Source organism: Mastigoproctus giganteus, chromosome 8, assembly GCF_048544385.1.
Source record: "Mastigoproctus giganteus isolate SK-2022 chromosome 8, ASM4854438v1, whole genome shotgun sequence".
Classification (NCBI taxonomy): Eukaryota; Metazoa; Arthropoda; class Arachnida; order Uropygi; family Thelyphonidae; genus Mastigoproctus; species Mastigoproctus giganteus.
In genome coordinates, this window is record NC_143582.1 from 180470377 (window position 1) to 180491434 (window position 21058).

At 34.7% G+C, this 21058-nt stretch overlaps 1 protein-coding gene across 2 annotated transcripts; it reads left to right on the forward strand.

Annotated features, from left to right (window-relative positions):
* Positions 1-533: 533 nt before the first annotated feature.
* Positions 534-20767, forward strand: LOC150082043 (sodium- and chloride-dependent glycine transporter 1-like). Of its 2 annotated transcripts, none has more exons than XM_090379933.1 (15): positions 534-645; positions 5598-5796; positions 5905-6036; positions 6310-6453; positions 6944-7100; positions 7415-7547; positions 7889-8023; positions 13346-13449; positions 13761-13885; positions 14997-15109; positions 16304-16435; positions 16751-16850; positions 17523-17629; positions 18416-18583; positions 20318-20767. In XM_090379933.1, the coding sequence occupies exons 1-15, from the start codon at positions 604-606 to the stop codon at positions 20450-20452; spliced, it is 1926 nt and encodes a 641-aa protein (XP_090236059.1). In that variant the 5' UTR covers positions 534-603; the 3' UTR covers positions 20453-20767. The 2 variants fall into 2 exon arrangements, with proteins under 2 accessions (XP_090236059.1, XP_090236058.1); XM_090379932.1 differs by lacking the exon at positions 20318-20767 and adding an exon at positions 19182-19965.
* The last annotated feature ends 291 nt before the right edge of the window (positions 20768-21058 follow it).

Sequence of the window (21058 nt, forward strand, 5' to 3'; positions counted from 1 at the left end):
GAATAGATCTCTCTCAGTTTTCTGAAAATCTTTCAGTATCCCTCATGAGGAGGTAGGGGTAGGAATGTTTGTAAACTTTAGCCAAACACAAGGGCGGAGTTCGACCTCATTTGAGAGTCTCCTTTATCTTTGGTTTCCGTCAAAGTAACAATTCTTTGGTTAGTGTTAGCAGTGAAGTAGGACTTGCCGATCAAGCTTGGAAAGTAGGCTAAAAATGCGCTCCGAGCATAGTTCGCATTGGCGTAATAAACGAAGGACTTGACTATACTTTTTTTTTTATTATTATTATTAGTTGTTTTTATCTCCTCTATTTTGTGTGTGTGTGTGCGCGCGTTCCACTGGAGGCGCTGCTCGCCAAGGGAGTGGCGGGAAGCAGCTGCTGCACACTACTGCTACGGAAGGTTTCCAGTTACCACAAGAGGCGGGCCTAAACCGATAAATGCTTTTGATTGGCTGAATGCTCTTCTTGGCAATATCATCTCCTGCTCCGATATAAATAGCCGCACCGGTATTAGCATGGTATTAGAAACATTCTTCAGTCAGTAGAGTGGATTGCCTTTCAGAGAAGCACAGTGCTAAATTCTTCCAAGTGATATCGTAATCATGGACACTAAAAAGAGCTGGAAAGTTGTGAAATTTCATAAGGTATGTTGATTTTATATTATATTTATATTTGGATGCCATCTCCATCTATTTAGATATCTCTGGAAGCTCACCGAACACGCATATAGAATTCGAATTAATATTTCGGCAATCGATATTACTTCGATGCCATGATAAACTTCTTTAATTCACCTCACCGGTTTTTATTTATTATTTTTTTAATTTTTAAACAGTTTTAATATGTTTTTCTAACTGTAAATATTTACGCTTCATAGACATTCTGTTTAATGCCTTCATCAAAGTTTCCAAATGCATATAGAATAATTCTTACATCAAATGTAGCAACTAAAGCGCTTCGGTTGTTATAGAAACCGTTCGCACGAGCGTCCTTTATTCGCACCGCATTCATGTTGAGCTATGTTTGTAAACATATGCTCGTGCTCCATAACAATGGCTACAAGCAGTTATCTCCTAGAGGACGCTATTCTCGTGGCCTAAATATACGCACGGAAGGGCGGGTATTTATATGACAGGTATCTGAAAGTGTGGGGGAACCCGTGAAAGTAGGGTGTGAGAACCCTTGATCGCGTTTTTATCGTTAATTATGTCTATCATTAGCTCTACAGTCCAAAAGTGATTAGGAAACGAACTGAATTATATAGGTCACTCCACAAAGTATCCACGAGAAAACTTTATCCTATTGCATTCATTAAAAGCAACCGATTTGTTCATTTTCCCGCGTTTTTCTTCTCCCTCACCAGTACGACCAGTGTGGCGTCTGAGTTCCCGCGCGGTTTCCATTCTCCTTTTTTTTCCTTCTTTTTTTTTTAATACCTTGTTGTCACTGGACAGAATCTGTAGGGGAAACAGTATCTGTGAAAGTAACTCAAATGAATTAAGTCGCATGTCCCTCCCCCATCTTCTACTATGCTGCAGGCTACGAATTAAGCGCCACTCATCGGTGCAGTTTACTGTATGGAGCACGAATGGTCTTTGAATGAGAGATTTAAGAATGAATGTTTGCGTTCGCATGAGGAGTTTCCAGTGAGACAGAGTAAATCGAATAGCAACAGGTTAAGTGTAATTCTTAGCATTTGTGGCATTAGAAAACTTTAGATTTGTTAGTTAGATTTCTGATATTAGGTAGTTATATAAAGTGAATATGCTTAAGTATCTGTGTTTACAAAAACTGCAAAAGGAATCGCTTTTTGGATAATTAATTCCTTTTGACTGGTGAAGGCATTTTTTACTAGATTTGGTCATTCAATTAACAATCCTTTTTCTACCTTATAATCAAGGAATCGATCGCAAATCCCAAACATTTGTTTTATATACAGTGGAGCTATAAAGTTTGCAAACATTACCGGCTGATTTATGACCATACTCATCGGTGTCTCCGCAGAATGGAAAAATCTATAGTCGAATCCTGCTAATGAGTAGTGGAACTTTTATAGAATTTTTGTCACCCTGTACGGAATTCGTTGAACTTTCGCAAAAGTAGAATTTTCCTACTGAAAAACTACGATTTCTCACTTTGTGCAATATACAATCTAACCATTCAAAATACATGAAATTTAGGCTTAAACGGAATCATAGGTTTCATTGACTTTGTGAACTTAAACCAGCCTGCTGGCTAATATATATATATATATATATATATATATATATATATACAGTTTTTTTCTTTTTTGAAATTTATTCGACGTTAATACAAATTATCAAGCTTTGTGAATTTTTTATTCCAAAGATTCCTGTTGAATAAATTTATCGATTTTTAATTGAACAATGGATGGCCTTTGAATAGAATATAAAAAGTATTTTTGTTAAAATTATATTAAGGCATTTCAAAAATATTAAGACAAAACTAATAGGAGTTGAATTTCCGAAAATTAAGTAACAATTCACAGAATCTGATGAGCACCTAAGTGTTGAAAAAAATCAAATTTAATGGACTTGGAAGAAAATATGTAGTGATTCGAAGAACTCTAAACGTTGGATACACCAAATGTCACGCAAAGTTGAGAGGTCTCGGAAAATTATGAACATAATATAATAGAAGCGTATGAATGTTAATTTTTGCTAATCGTGATACGGAAAATATTACTGCATTATTAGTTGAATTTAGCAGCATAATTATTCTTATCTTCAATAGGCAAAGCTTCTATATATTTAAAGAAAGGAGCCATATTTCTTTAAGCGGAAACAAATACTGGAGACTTCTACTTGAAATGGGGGAACAGTAGAAAAGCCAGTCAGCAATGGATACAACCAGTCCATTGTATGACCTCTAGCTGCAGGGGATTGCAGAAATAGTTTCCTGAAGGAGTCGGTTAGGGGGTTTAGGGTTTCGTTCGACCTCCCATCTTTGAACAGCGCCGCTTTTAAAATGACCTCGCATCTTCTCTGAACTTCAGGCGACCTTGCAGAGTTGTTATTCGTCTTATTACCAAAGTTCTAGAAGGAATGAAGTTTTACTTGAAAACATAATGAGAGGTTTTCGTAACAACTTATTGCTGCTCACCAAAAATATAATATCCGGATCCATCTCTCAGCTGTAAACATATGTATTTGGAATCATCCAATTTAAGTTTACTAGAAATTGATGTAAATGACATGCTTATTAGTATGTAATTAGGATCATGAAAACTAATTCAGAAGAATATCCCAGACATCACAACAATGTTTGAAGATCTTGCAAATATTTTATTTATCATATCACAAAACATAGAAAAGGAGAGATTTTTTCCCTTTTTTTCTTCCAACAAATGAAACAGTTCGTGCAATTATTTTCTTAGGATTGTTACATGTTTTCTGAGATTCGACAAACTGAGTTCCACCACCATAGAAACAAAGAAACCATGTAAGTGTTTAAAACGAGATGTGTGCAGCCAAATAAAGACAGTGCTGAGGGGTTGTTTGTGCTAACATTATGGTTGCAATTCCCCTTTTCCATTTCCCTCCCTCATGGATCTCTTAAGACAACGGCTGTTAACTAACAGGAAAGTTCTCCCTGTAAGTGTATCTGGTGTTGCTAGGGGTTGTTTTCGTGTCGCTTTTTTATTTACTTTTTTCTTTTCTTTTCTTTTCTTTTTTAAGTTTGAGGGTAGTAATAGCAACTACTTGTTTGTTTGGCGTCTGTTGAATGAAACAAATGTAACGAAAAATTGTTTTAATACAGATAAATGCATCCCTTCTATTTGCTTATATTTTGGCACTTTATATTAAATTCCGTTGCTAAGATACCAATACCAGTGAGCAATGGGCAGTCGTGGTAGTGGCGTTCTGTTTCAATTGTTGCTATAGCACAATAACAAACAAATCACTAGCAAGTCTTTAAAAAAATGCAACACAGCTGATTTTAGAAGTGTAGCTCTATCCCCAATCAATGCTCTAAATATTCTGAACACTCCAATTTCACTACTTAGCGTTCCGTTATAACACGTCACCTTGAAGATGGTAGTTTCCGAATTAAGACCAGTCATGTTCCAAGTATCCAAAGATGGCAGAGTAGATATCTTTTCAGTGCTCGATTGCCAAGTCGTCTACAGCTGGGCAAGGAGCCAAAATCTGCCACCGGTGGACCTTGATATAATCACGTGCCTACTATCAAGCAGTGCCAACTAGAAGGGTCTTTTACGATGACGTATCTTTTCTAGTTTCTCGAGAGTACTGGTCTCCGTTCCAGGTAGAATCAGTAATGAAGGTATTTATCTAGGTTTTCTTTCGAAGTCAGATGATCAATCATAGACGATGGTTACAGGGCAAAATGGGGGAGAGAAGAAAGCCTGTTTACTGCGGTCGGTGTCTCCAACGTGTTTAGGGAAATGCTGGTTATGTGATTAATGATGAGACAAAAATGAATCAATGGTAGTAATGTTAATGGCCTCTGTGGCTGAGCCATTAGCACCGCGTGAAAAGCTTTCCGACACGGTCATATTTATAAATAAGTGTACATAGTAATCCATAGCGCTACTCCGCTGAACAGACTATCTTCTTTCATAAATAACTTGTCGGGGGCGCACAGAACCAATCTATCGATCACTGATTCAATCATATTGCACTGAACTGACCGAGAGGTGTCAAGAGCGTCACTAAAATTTGTATTTTAAAAATTTTTGAGAAACTTTTTTTTTTTTACCTTTTTTTTATCCGACATCTGCAAACTAGTTTTAATTCCGAGATAAAGCAGTTTGGTTGGTTAGTTTTTAAGACTGCTTCCAATGCTGTATAACGAATCGTAAGGATCTCTGGGTCACTGACAAATCCGTGTATGAGGGGAAAAACGAAGGATTTCAGTAAGCAACATGTGCCCTACTTCCATTGCAAAGTGCTCTTGTACTTGGCGTGTTCTTGGACATCAATTTCCTGCCACCTGCCAACCTAAACTGCCCAGATACTGAAGGTCAATAAGGCAATGAAAAACCAGTAAAACCAGAGTGTTTCTTTGAAAACTGTACTGTACTGGGAAGAAAGGAACAAACTTCAAGATGAGAAAATAAATTTTTTACTGTATCATTAAATACCGGCTCTTCTTAGCGAATTAGATTGCACTGTTCACGTGTAACGTAATAGGAATCAATAAACTGATAGACAGTAAGACGCAATAGATGTCACATACCCAATCGCATCAGACGAATAGTTCATTTTTGTCTTGATAAAGAGATCGATAATTTCCTGGTCAGGCAGGTGATTCGTCTTTCTCTTGATGTGATTTCCGATAAATTTTAAAACTAGTTTGCTAATGCTACTATTTTTAAGTCAGCTGAAGGGTATACAACTAGGCACTAGTGATCCGGGATGGCTTAAAAGATCATGGGCTACAAGGGTGAATAAATGCTAAAAATGGAAGTTCCATTTTCAGTATTTATTGAAGTTCCATTGAAATTTATGCAATTTTTGTCTTAATGTTGACAAGTGATCAATAACGTCATGATTATGAAGTAATCTTACTACGTATTTGTTTATTTACACTTAATTATAAATCTACTTTTCAGGAGAACAGATCAGTGGCCATGCCTCCTCCTCCTCTAGTAATTCCAGAGATGTCAGTCTCGAAACCAGCAGTAGTGGACGAAAACAAAGAACGAGGTAACTGGTCCAGCGGTGTTGAGTTCCTTCTGTCTTGTCTTAGCTACGCTGTTGGTCTTGGAAATATCTGGAGGTTTCCATACTTGTGCTATAGAAATGGAGGAGGTAAGTTTCAGGAGCTCTCTTCATTTTAAATTCTACAATAATTTTATAGCCAAAGCATTTGTCCTGTAGTTAGACAATAACAGGAACTTAAGTATTCTACTTTTTCAGGTGCCTTTCTCATCCCCTATTGCATAATGCTAATTTTCGTGGGGCTGCCGTTATTTCTTTTGGAACTGTCCTTTGGTCAATATGCAAGTGAAGGTCCTATTACTATATGGAAGATTTCGCCTCTTTTTCAAGGTAATTCATCTTTTTACCATGTTTCATACATAATTTTTCGAATATTACCGACTTGTCTGTTTTCATTTGTACTTCTTAAAAGTTTACAAAGTAATACTGATCCTATCTAGCAGCTTAAGAAACAAACATTTTTAAAGGCAATAATTCTGAACAAAGGTAGTAAGGGTCACCAGATAATGTCACTATAATTATGTTAGCTAGTATTTTAGGAAAATGTTGTTTATATCTTCAAGAAAGCTAGTATAATAGAAACATTTATTCCATACTTTGCAGGTCTGGGCTATGCTATGTTCCTTATGTCGACTCTGGTGGGAGTATACTACAATATGATTTTAGCTTGGGCCTTTTTCTATCTTGTGTCTTCCTTCACCAGTCACCTACCCTGGAGTTCGTGTGACAACTGGTGGAATACCAATGGTAAGTTTACAATATACAGTACTTAGTGTATCTGTAATAAATAATTTATCTTAATGATGATGGTCGCGAACGTAAAGTAACGTAAGATAATTAAATTTTTTGTATCATTGCTACGTATCGGATGCAACAGAATGAGGCGTCATGTTTCATATCTCTCGTAGTACGTGACGTTTTTCCCTGCATTTTACTTAACTTTTTATAACAATTCTGTAAATGAAAGAGACCTATATTTTTACAAATAATATTTTGGAACGTATTCCTAAATATGCGAATTTCTTGAACTTTTAATTTTACAGATTAATTTAATTACTGTATTATGATAACAGGTTAACAATTACTTATTTTATATTAAAATAGTTCATTTTTGAATTTAACTATTTAATTTCAATATTTATACACAGATTTTATCTATAAGCAAACAGAGCTGTAAAAATATTTACACAATACTGAATTTGTACTAAATTAGAAATATACTTAAAATATTTTTCAGCATGCAGGAAATTTGACACTAGGAACTGCACAGCCCATGGTGGACTCATCACCTCCAATGGAACCTGTGTTCAGCAAGGTAGCGTCCCACAAGACCTCTGGGATTCTCTAATGAATTCTACGGATAATTCCAAGATGGCTAGCGATGAATACTTTCAGTAAGTGTACACTATTCTCGTACCTCAAATGGGAATTCTAAACTGGTGATATGAGTATGTCCTCCAAAATATTATTCTAGAGAATTATATGTCATTATTCTAAATTGCCTATTTATTCTGTTACACCATATGAAAAGTTATTAGTCGCTAGACTGTCCTTTATTTAACTTATTTTCTATACCCTGCTACTACTTTTTAATTAGATCCACTTGAAAAGGCAATCCTCAGAATTTCAATCAAACTATGCAATCAATATTGAATAGTTAATAACTTGCGGCATCTTTAGCTTTACTAATTAAAACTGTATTTTACAGCAATTTCGTTCTTGATCTCACAGACGGACTACATGACTTGGGTGGTATTCGTTGGCAACTTGCCCTTTCATTATTGGCCTGTTGGACTATTGTATTCTTCTGTCTGTTGAAAGGAGTTAAAAGTATCGGAAAGGTAAGTTAGTACTGGTAATTTTAAATTTACGCTTCAATATACTTTACAGTTACTGTTTAAACCTTCATATAATATTCTTGAGAGGGAAATTAAATTAAATTGCTCGAATGTAATTCTTCTCATCTAAAACCAAAAAGAAGTTTCACTATTTAAACAAATGGTATTATGGCAACAAAAATTCTAGTGAATTTATAAAGATAATCATTAAATCGAGATGGACAATGTAATATAGGCTAACGCTTCACAGGAATAATATTTGGAAAAAAAAAAAATAAAAACTAATTCTAAAAACTAACTTGTCTTTCCTTTAATAACTCCAACCTAATCAAATTCTTTCATAGGTGGTGTACTTCACTGCTATCTTTCCTTACTTAGTGTTGACCATCTTGCTGATTCGTGGAGCTACTTTAGATGGTTCTTATGACGGTGTCATGTTTTATCTGACTCCTCAATGGGAACGTCTTAAGGAAGCAAGGGTAAGTAAATAAATTACGGAATTTTCATTTTGATTTTCAAATGCGGCATCATTGGCTTGAAAATGCACTGTGACATTTTAGCGGGGGTTATTCTTATTGTAATAGTTTAACATTGGGTCCTTTATCCTAAACGATTTAAAAAAAAACATTACGGACTCTTAAGAAATTCTCATTCATATTTCGTTAATATATGTATTATAAATGATTATATTAACAAAACCACTAAAAGTGAGATACTGAAGGTTACTTTCGCACTGCACAATAATACATAATTTATATTGCCCCAGAAGTTCTCAATATTTTTCAAATTTAATACCACTATCTAAAAATGCAATTTATTATTATAATTTTTTTAGTAATAACGTCTATCATAGATTTTAGTTTTACATCTGTCATAATTAGGAATAGCCACATTACACATCAGAGGAGTAAAATATTTAGTCGAAAATATTTAATCAACATAGCTCACCAGATGCATCATTTTGTGATTAAAAGTGTGTGATCCATGTCTTGTGTGTGCTTACATGTGATAGAAAGTGCATAAGGTACAGGTTGGCTACGTGAAGTTTTATTCACATTTTTGACCTCAATACAATAGACTCTAGATTATCCGGAGTGAACACGGGAAATAAATTTGCCCGCATAATCCGCAAAATTAAAGAAAACTCGTAAATATGCAAAAATATAAATTTCTTTACAATAGCATGCTACGGTATGAGAAGATTTGACAAAATTTAATACGAGCATATTTTTTAAAAAAAGAAAAACAACGAAATCTGACTTTTTCCCTTGGTTAGCCTTCTTTAGAATGCTACGCACTATCTTGTCAGTGAGAGAGTGGCGTCTCCGTGTTGTTCCACGCAGTCGAGTCAAAGTCGAATCCAAGTTGACACTTTACCATCTTTTTCACGTGTGTTGATGACCTGAAGTTTTTGTTCAATAGAAAGAACAATCCTTTTCCATTTTAACATGATGAACACATATTAAAAAATTGAAGAATATTAAAATTAAGCATACAGTAAAGGAACATTGAAACATCTGTAACGGATTCCGTTTATGTCCTTTTTTTCTCCGCATCAGACTGATTCAGACTTCTGTGGACCATAGAAAACCAGGTTAATCTGCAACTCGTATAATCGAGTCTATTGTCCAAGTATTATAGTAGGAGCTCAAAGTGACCACTATCACAACGCTTACATGCATTGCAAAAGAGATTTTGGGACTCGCTCTATTTTGCCTGATGCACTGTTGCTTCTTGAAGAAACTGTCATGAGTCCGCCTCGATGTGTCCTTCCATCAGTCTTACAAACAAAAATCCACAAGATTCAAGTCTTTTAAATGTACCATGTGCTCCCATATCGAAACCAGTGTGTGTGGGAGCTGCTGAAACTCCGAGCGTGGTGACTGATGTGTTGTGGTTCTTACCATGGACAAGCCACACATAAATATGGTGGGATTTCTTCAGGACGCTTGCATAATATTGTGCGGAGAAAGAGCTGGTGGACACCACCAATAAGATGGGAAGGCAGTATGTAGAAATCAATCTATTATCCAGGAGCTCTTCTCACACAATAATGCAGTAGAAAACTGGTACTGATGAACTGCAGTAAGTGTTGTGCGTGGGTGTTGCTCCCTAAGATATGAAGATTATGCAGACTCACAACAGTATCTGTTGTGAACGAATGGAACTGTGATGGAGAGACAAGGTAGACATTGACAGACGACCTTGTGAAGGATTGTCAACGGTAGTGCTACATAAGTAGAATAGGGAAGTTCTTGCGTAAGGTCCATCAACATCAACAGCGGACAATGCGTGGACAATGCATCAGTCTCTACCCTCAGTCCGCACAACATGTAAATCAGCCTACGAAGATCACTTACTTGTACAGACATAAGACTGGCGTCACATAGTGTAAGATGCTTATACACCATAAAACCAATAACAGTCACGCCATAACTACGCGGCTCAGGATCTATCTGTGAACTCGCTTCATTCAGAAGGAAAAGCTTCATGATTACAGTGATAAGAAATTTCCACTGGTTTGGTGGAAGTCAATTTGTATACCTGTATGTACTGCCACTGTATATACTGCCGTACTACTATTACATTCTCCAAGGATCAGATGAGTACGAGAACGATCACTGAATATGTACACCTCGTGCTTTGCAGTCGCGATAGCACAGTGGTTACGATCACCGTACTTTTATACCCCGTGGAAAAGGGCGTGGAGTCCTGTCTAGACGGGAGATACTTTTATAGGCCCTTTTGAACGATGGTTGCGTGATATATTTCTTCCAGAAAGTCGTATTTTTAAATCCAGAAAATAGTCAAACCAATAAAATACACGCAATCTGCAGACATGGTGCACTGATGTCTCATGGCCTTGAAGAAAAATCAAAACTACTATACAACTAAAACAGAAACATCTGTAGTACCTCGTGATCTTCCATGTTTACTGTACGAGATCTGATCCTCATAAAGACTATTTCCACTTTTGCTTATGCACACAGTGAAGGGTGAAGGGTAAAAAAAAAAAAGACAGCAGCGTTAGCACATTCCGATAATCATGGACCACAAACTTTGGGTGGCAGTGGCGCAAACACAAATGGAGTTGAAGGCCAATGTTGATGTATTTATGACCTAACTCTGTCCTCTAAGGTTATTCCCCAAATGGATCTAGTTAATTTAAAACACTCTGTGGATTTTTGTGTACAGTGGAGTTGTTGATTATCCGAATTAATTTGGAACCGAACGGTTCGGATAATCGAATTTTACGCGGCTTATTTTTTAATATTCTACCCCATATTCGATCATCAAACTGATATATTAACACCGGTTATCAGTTTTTTAAATGAAATCAATTTATCACCGATGAGTAGCTCTATAAGTTTATGTTTTGCAGCCATTCTTGAGTCATATTTGAACTGAATAAAACGATGAGAACTGTCCTCTGAACCAGCGCCTCTGAAACTGGGGACATTGTCCCCCACGGAGCCGTAAAGCTTAAGTCACGGAGCCCAAGATATTCAAATTTATGAAAAAATAATTTTTTCATTATTTAGCGACTGAAAAAATTAAACAAGTTTGCAACAAAAACACTTTTTTTTTGTCCTCTTCTTTTTCCCATTATATATATGAGGTCAGCGTTTTTACTGTTTTTGCATGAAATTTTTACGGCCGGATGCCCTTCCTGACGCCAACCCTCACCCTTTATCCGGGCTGGGGATATGCGGTAGTCATTCCCTGACCTTCCGCATCCGCCGTATTTGGTGGTCAAGGGCTCGAAGCGTGTGCTACGCACTGCTGCTCCTGTCCACCTGGCTACGGAGGCATTTGTGAAAAAAAAACAACACTAAAAGAATGAAAATCTATTTAATGACTAACAAAATGTACACAATTGCATTGTTATTGCAAAGGTAAACTGAGAAATACACTTACTTACATAAATACATTAAAAAAATTAATTTAATTATATACCACCACTGATCAAAGATAAATCAAAAATTAGATTAGCTTTAAAGGCACTCTGATGAACATTAAAAAATTCATTTCATATCTGTTTTTTGAAAAAAAAATCAAGTAAGCAAATCTTTAGTTCAGACGAGGGCCACTACGCCTTAGTGCCTCTAGCGTGACGTAATCAGCACACAACAGCACTTTTTTTGCGCAAGAGTATTAAACGGATGCACTCGATAACATACAGATGCTAGTCGAGACGACTAAAGTTTTCACTGAAAGTGAAGCAGTAAACCAATTTTAAAAAATATTAGTAAGCATCTGTAGCTTTTGGGTTTTGTAATGTTAACCTTTTAAGTGGGCAGGCGGATAAAAAACACACAGTAGCAGTAGGGTGAAATCAAAAGAAAGTAGCTAAAAAATAATAATCTACAGAAATGTTACATACCACGCAACAATTTTGCGTCCCACGTCTACATTCAAACGAATCGAAGTTACTTTTAATGCCTTTTACACACCATAAATCAAAAATGATTGTACAAGATTTGTATCACTTGTTGTATTCTGAAAATATACATGTATTATGTTTACTTGCGCTATTTATACACGAACTTGCTCAAACACTTCGTACATAAAATATACCTTAACGCACTTTTAAAATAACCAGGAGAGAATATGCTTGTAAAAGCAGTTATTCTTTGTTCGACACTGAATGTGTCAGCTGAGACCTCCCAAAAGAGCAAAATTTTTCGTCCACTGAACGAATTTTGTGCAAACATATTTCTGAAAAAATTTACTTTCCCATCCCATAAACAAATTACAGTATAACACAGTGTGGTTTTCAACCGGAGTGCCGCAACAACATTCCAAGGGTGCCATGCAATTTGGGTTTAAGTTACTTAAACCTATTTTTTTTAAAATTTATATATTTATTTCATTATAAAAAAAAAAGTGTACAGTATCTTTTTAATTCTGTGGTGATCTTTAATATTGATATTTATTTAGTACCTCTATATAAAGAATAAAATTATTATATACGATATATACAGTATATGCATAATTTGTATTATGAATTGTAATTTTGTTTATAGCTATATTATTGTAATAACTATATTATTGTAATAGAGAGAGAATCGGATCTAACGGGAAGAAAATTGGGTAGGTGTGCCACAAAATAAAATAAATTACTTAGGGGTGCCGTTATTAAAAAAAGGTTGAAAATCACTGGTATAACATCAGAAACTGCAAGCGTGACTTTACTTACTGTACACTACGAGAAAATCAAGAACAGTTATGTGGTTGTTCTGAAAAGATTATAAAACACCTTGCATTTGGTTTTGCCACTTATTATTGCTAGGCGAAAGGAAATCTAGCTTACTCATTAGCTATAGGTTAAATTCTGCTTAATTTTTCATTCAGCAATTATTTAATAGTTAAAAATATTAACTGGTGTATAATAAACTGATAACATCACCCGCATGAACGGTGCCCTAATCTGCCAGTTGAGGAGTCTGACAATCGGCTTAATATTGTTTATATGATGTTTATCCAAAGAAAAGTGCGTTATCATTCTGTGAACTGAATTTTTAAATAATGGTAGGCAGTCATCTCTTCATAAACATTAATGAACATTTCAGTGCATTATACTTGAACTTCAGAAGTTGCGCACGTTACGTTTTGAAATCACAGCATAATTTCCAAGTCTAAAACACTGCATACCAGTTTTTTACAAAGTGCAATAAAGCCAGGGCCCATCTACATATATACAACAGTTCAGGTATCCATCTGGACTGCCTAATCATAATAAAAAAAAATCTCGGTATACATTACTACAGGTGCTTATATCTGGTATTGCTATTGTATAGGTTTGGGGAGATGCCGCTATGCAAATTTTCTTTTCGTTGTCTCCATGTTGGGGAGGACTGATTACTTTGGCCAGCTACAACAGATTCCATAACAACTGCTTCAGGTAAGTAAAATGATTTAGCGTAGGTAACTTTTACAGATTATTTTGCAACGTAGGTTAAGAATTACTGAGAAACCTTTGTATTCACAATTTTAAAAATATTTTCTGATAATTCGTAACAATTAAACACAAGTCCATTGTCTGTGCAAGTGCACAAGGATTATCCTCACTATTATATTATTTGAAACAGCTAAAATTTCAGCTACTGGCTTTAATTTACGCATTACTAAAGTGACATTTATTTATTAAAACTGCTTCCGTATAGTAATGCCCCTGTACACGTATTTATCTTGCAAATCATATCTATTTCACAGGGATGCTCTCTTCATAGCATTCGGTAACTGCGGAACGAGCTTCTTTGCTGGTTTTGTTATCTTCAGTATCGTAGGCTTCATGGCTCATGAACTAGGAGTTCCAGTCTCAGAAGTGGCTGCCCAAGGTGAGAATTCAGTTTCAATTAATGTAAACCTAACCATTACTTGAACCTGAACGTAAGCATTTTTTTATTATATTATAGATTATTTTATATTATTTATGCTATATAAATTTATTTATAGTATGCATTATTTAGATTATACTATTTGATTAAAATACGTCGATTCAAAATTGACCACATTTTTTGTAAGCCTATAACTTCGGCCTATTTTCGGAGTATAAAGAATCCCTGGCACTGAATGAAAGCTGTGATCTTGAAGTTTTTACTGGCGACTATAACATCTAAACTTTCACTGGTAATGCGGCATATCTTCCAACGAAAGTCTGTCTGGCCATACCTGTTATAACTAGTCAAGTGTTATACAATCAATAGTAATCCTGATCCTGTTCAATTCGGGTAAATTTGCGGACAATTGTGGCTGATAAATTTCGCTATTCACGAAGTCCCAAAGTCAAAAATCCAACGTTATGAGGTCTGGGAATCGACATAGCCATGGAATCGGACCACCTTGTCTTATTTACCGATGTGAAAAGTTTTTTAATCCAGAAATTAGGTGCCTATTTTGTTATATACATACATGTGTGGAAACTATCAGCGAATCTCGTAACTACTGGTTTGCAATGAAAAGTTAAAGACCATGGCATTCATTCATTTAGTGCTTCATGTCATGGTAAGTTAAAAATGCACGAAGTTGTGAAGTTATTTTTGAATTACTTTGAATATATAGTGTACAAGTATTTTTATTTTAAGCCCATTTCCAATTTATCAGCAATTTAATTATTTACAAATAAATAAACGCCATTATATTACTGTTTTCTTTATATATTTGTTGAAATCTATAAATTATATGATTAAATATTATTTTACATTTCATTCCACTATAACCAATAACGATATTTAAATAGCGTAATTTTCAACTACTCTTATTTTGAAGTGAGTTTGCTTTTAATATCGTATATCGAGAGTTATGTTGTATCGAAAAAAAAAATGTACTGCCAAATAAAGCCTGGTCCAAATTCCTTGAATACAACTGTTACTATGTTTACTTTTAAACGATTATTTTTCTGCATAAATTGAACAGTCCTTAAGAAACATTTTTATATTCATTTTCTAGGTGCCGGCCTGGCATTCGTTGCATACCCTGAAGCCGTAGCTCGATTACCCATTTCTCCATTGTGGGCATTTCTTTTCTTCTTCATGTTGATGACGTTAGGCCTCGGTACTCAGGTAAGAAGCAACAGCAGTAATGAATTACAAACTTTACTTGACTTTGAAATAGGTAAATAGGTTGTTTCTACTTAGCGCAAAAGTAACTTAGACTTACTGCTTACACATGAGAATCGATTCACTGGGCACCCGTAAAAAAATTGTAAATATACATATATTTATTTATATAATAATAATAATAATAATAATAATAATAATAATGTAAATTTAAATATATTTCTTGACGAAATGTCAAAGAGAATGACAAAGGCTGTTTAAGCATGGGTACTGCATCTCCATCATTTCTACTATCATCATATGCATGCATCGTTTTATTAGATAAGTACGCAACTCGTTGTGAATATCTTCACAACGAGTTGCCTAGGTATTGCACTACTTCAAATAAGTACGCTACTCTGGTACAGAAGACTAACAGAGTAGCGTACTTATTTGAAGTAGTGCAATACCTAGGCAACTCGTTGTGAAGATATTCACAATATGAGATATAATAAAACGATGCATGCATACTGCCTGGGTAGTAGAAATGATGGAGATGTATTACCCATGCTTAAACAGCCTTTTTCATAATGTAAATTTGATAACATTTAACTGAAAATTGATATAATACTAAATTCCACATTCTTTGCAAAATTTAGTTTCTCGCTTCACAAGGCCACTGCTTTGGGAGAATATTTCAATGTGTTTTTATGAAGACAAATTTCATTAAATTAAAACTGAAGTGCGCAGTTATTTTTCAGGTTAAGTTTAACTTCTCGAGATATTATATCTAAAAATTAACGTGCTTGTTATTTTCTTGGCGTTTTCTTTAAGGGACAAAAAATAATCCATACTATTAAAATATCTTCATTTTTTGAAACCCGACCTAATGTACGTGACTTAGTTTATTCTGCCCAGAACCTCACCCTATCCTATAAAATTCCTTTCAAATAATGAACGTTATAAAGAAGAAAGTAATCAGTAGTACTGTGCTGTTATAAAAATATTTTATAGTAGTGGTTTTTAAAGTTTAGAAGTTTTGGGAACACTGCATGCAATTTGTGGTGACAAAATAAGCCCTCCTTAAAGCCCTGGAATTCTATGGATGGTTTTAAAACCACTGCTTTGTTAGCAGATTGTAGTAACTGTAATAATAAAGTAATAGTAGAGTATTGGCGTTATCAAAGTGAACCTGAAATATTTTGCATTTCATTACAGTTTACAATCATAGAAACCGTGGTAACAACCATTGTGGATACCTGGCCTGAAGTATTAAGACGTCGAAAACCCCTTGTTTTGTGTGGTTGCTGTGCTGCTATGTATTTGATGGGACTAATTATTTGTACTCAGGTAAGACAGCATCAACCTATTTAAAAATAATTACACCAGTATTGCGATCATCAATTTGTTCGCTTCCTTGTAAATATTCTTTCCAGAAGAAAAATATTTATACAGCATTCAAATTAAAGTAAATGATTTTGTGCCTGAAAAAGCACTGTTGATGGGAAGTATCAAGTTTTGTGCCATCAGTAACAGACATAACTTTTAAAACTGCAATACACCTTAGCGGTTGGTTTAATATGTGTTATTAACATTTTCCTATCTTGTTTAGGTTAGGAGGACCTATACTTTTCAAGTCACTCTTATCCCTTTCTTTTCTTTCAGGGCGGAATGTACGTCTTGCAGCTAATGGATAATTACTGTGCCAGCTTTTCTGCTCTTTTCATTGGCCTGATCGAGGTTATTGTCATCGCTTGGGTGTACGGTAAATATTTTACTTCCTAAGTCGTTTTGTATTTTTAATATGTTCTTTGATTCTACTTTTCTAAATGCATCCCTGTCAGATGCCATGCAATAAATAATTAATAATAATACAGTGCTTTATTTTACAATGATAATAACAATAATTAGCGTACAAATTAGTGCAATTTCATCATTTCTATACGTAGCTAATTACTTAAGCAGTTATAAATTGGCTTCATTGAGTATATCTCATATTGTGAATACCTTCACGAGTTGCCATGATATTGCACCACCTCGAATACTTATTCGCGGTAGAATAGAATAAGTTACTTATTCGAGGTAGTGCAATATCATGGCAACTCGTTGTGAAGGTATTCACAATATGAGATATACTTGATGCCAATTTATAACTACTTAAGTAGTTGGCTATGTACAGAAATGATGCAATTGCACTAACTTGTGCGTTAGTTAACTCCCCATGTAACCTGAGGCTTTAGACCTAAAATATTCTGTAATAACAATAATACAATAAAATACGATTTATTCGTCAAAAGGTTTGTTTACAATAAATAAACTTATTAAGAAAATTAAATTTCTTGACAACAAGTTATAATTCATCAAATAAAATAGCTTTCCAAACAAATTTATAATAATATTATTAATAATAATAAAAGATTGTGGTTTAATATTTTAGGCATCGAACAATTCTTAGATGATATGAAGGTTATGCTGGGAAAGTATCCTTTTCATTACCAGTATTGGAGGATCATCTGGAGATTTGTTGCTCCACTTCTGATCATAGTAAGTTGATATATTAAATTTCTCTATTTGCATACAGTAATCCTACGTAACTCAAGAAACATAAAATGGAGTTAAACTGAAAGTAATAATGCTTTACTGCACAGGATGGAAATTATTTAAACCGGAATAAACAACAGAATGCAATATGATTTATTATGCTTCTTTTGTTGGGTTATGCTTGCTAGTCTGGATTCAACCTATACAGTATTATCTAATGCAGATATATTATTCTTCTCAACTGAAGTAATGCCTTTAAACAATCATATTACATTATAAAAGGATTTCGTTTTCGCTAAACTTGAAGTATAAACGTCAAAATGATATTTACAAAATGACAACAACAAATAAAACAAAAGATAAATAATGATAAATTAGAAGTTAGTGATGTAGTTTTTCGACAAAAGTTCTTTAATATGTTAAGAACAAATCTTGTTGCCACCGAAAAACTGTAGAAATAAATAAACCTTACAAGTTTTTCATTTTTGGGAAACCCTAAACCTGCAAAGAGACATACCATTTCACTGGTTTTTGGCGTTTTATTTCTTTCCTATTATTCTTTTTTCTCTATAAGTGGACCTTATTTTGCTGCTTTAATATTTTTAAGTCACATTTCCTGTCTGGTCAGTGTCAACAAGAATATTGTTCGTATTTCACTCTTGACCTCTAAAAAGGGCCATTATAGTAATCAAGTTTTTAAACTGCGATGAAGGATAATAACTCTGCTTCCATGAATGAATAGGTATACCACTCTAACCTAAATTTGTATTTCCGCATTTTTTTCTTTAGTTTATCTTGGTGTTCACCTGGGTCGACATGAAGCCAACAGAATATGGTAGTTACGTCTATCCAAGTTGGGCGACTGCTGTAGGCTGGATTATATCATTGTTTTCTGTCACCGCAATTCCGTTTGTCGCAGTAATCAAGGTGTGCCAAGCAGATGGTCCTATCATAAAGGTAAGATATCGAAAGACACCTTATATGATGGTCAATGTTACCTCTATAGCTTAATTCAATAAGTTGAACAATAGTTAAGAGGATAGAAACAAAATTAGAGCTATGAATTTGCATGATTGAAGAAATCTGGGGGTGGTTTATCATTCCTCAGAAGTAGAGTGTCTGAAAAACATGTTTGTTCCATATGAAATAGTATTAAACTCGCAAGAGACTACCCTCCTTTAGATTTGGTGGTAATAATGCCCTCTACTGGACAGAGTTTAAAACACCATTGGCTTAAAACGGCTATATAATTTTTGCATTACTTTCTTGTTAAATTATGTGATTACTCTACTTCGGGAGGAAAACAAAAATCTCTACAGACATATCGTGAGCAATAAAAAGGCACAAACATCACATTTTAATGTCTGGAGAGACAACTAAATGAAATGCATGACTAATTACGTTTTTTTACTGGTAAAGGGTTTAGAATTTAATTGGGAACTTAAACTGCATGGAGCAGAATAACCACACTAACGCTATCTACAGGCTGGTTTTGGTATCTTTATATGAAAAGATAAGTGGAACGTTATTTTGATGTGCTTTCTTTTTTCCACAGCGTATTGCAACATTGATGAAACCAACAACAGAATGGGGACCCAAACTGCAGATTCACCGTATGGAGACACATGTCCCTAAACATACCGATTCTCAAGTTCCACTGACGATGCCCAACTACGACCCCGACGTCTTCGATCCTGAGGATCCGGATGACAAAAACGGCGATGAAGGGTTGCAGTTAAATCTTCCCATTTATATTAGAGAAACTGGCCTGTGAGAACGAGAAATTATTATAACAAACAAGAATGTAAAACTGAGAGAGCGTGCCCTTTGTTATGGAGGGTGGTAACCACCAGGGTATTTCCTCCCACCCGCAAATAAGGACAAAGGGACTGCGAACTGAGTGATTACAGTGTTTGATTAATTCATATTCTGCCCACCGATGGAGCACATCTTTTGAATATTCTTGTGATAATAACCTTGGCAAGTAGCGATGTAGATCACTTATGGAGCTCCGTCCAGAATACTATAAAAGTGTGATTATCGGTCTGTTCGATATTAGAGGCTCTTCAATTATGACTGCAATGTACCCTCTACTATGTGTGATAGGACACTGGACCTTTTAAACTTTTTACAAATTGGTTAATCATTAATATCTACTTAAAAAAACTGACCATGACAATGTTAACCAATATTATCTCATGTTAAAAACTAAATTTCTCATGAAATGAATAACCATTAGCATGCACATATTTGTCAAAAGTTGCACGTTCCCATGTTTATGACCAAACGGAGTTACCTAGCATGTGAAAACCTCAAATATTCTTTATTTTAATATTTTTTTGTCGATATAGTGTGTGTGTGTGTGTGTGTGTGTGTGTGTGTGTGTGTGTGTGTGTGTGTGTGTGTGTGTGTGTGGTTAATAATGACATTTGTGAACATTTCTAACGTCCGATTTCCATTATCCCAATATGTAATGTGTGTACGTCTGTAAATGCTATGGAGTTTTCAGATACTCAAACAGGTTTAATGACGGGAATGAAGATCGAATTTAGAAATGCATGTTTTGCCAAAAACATTTTTTCATTAACACACTCAGTTTTTTATTATTATTATTATTATTATTCATTAATTAAATCAACCAGTTTCATGTCACAAAAGACAACTATTCATTATTTCTCATTTTTTCTTCAGCGAATTGCTACAATGATGAAACCGTCAACTGAGTGGGGACCTAAACTACAGATTCACCGCATGGAGAGCGATGCCCGCAAATACTCCAATAGCAGGATTCTCCACGTATCTCGCCCTCTAATGGCTGAAACATAGCCAATCTTTAAAGTTATATTAAAACAAATTACTTCATTTTCTTTCCAGAAAAAGATGGATATCAATCAAGATAATGTTTGCAATGCAAGCATTGATAAGTTTTAATATACAGAGACCATTAAACGACCAGTTATATACTTTAATGTATAAAGCACACCTGTCAGAGTCAGTGAACTTCTCAGAATTCCCCAGAATTCATGCCGCACGCCACAAACTTTCGTGACCTTATGCAATTCAATTTGCAAGAACAGTTTGTAAGTTCAATTTTATCACATTTTTGAGCTTCTTTAGTTGCGAAACGAGTTTCATTCCTTGCTGTGATAACTTGGATAATAAGTGAATGTACTTACAAAAATAATTTATTTACAATTATTTATAGCAATTTTCTCAGATCCCCGTTGTCAAAATACGAAACAATCTTAATTGCCAATTTAACCAGATTTTTTTTTTTTTTTTTTTATATGATTTCCTTTTTAATACTGAATTATTATTATTTTTTTTTTCTTATATGATTGGACATATTAAATATCCTGCTTTCTGCGAAGTATTTTAAATATTGTCAAAAGTAAAATTATTTTAAAATTATATTTTCCATGTAAAAAGCTA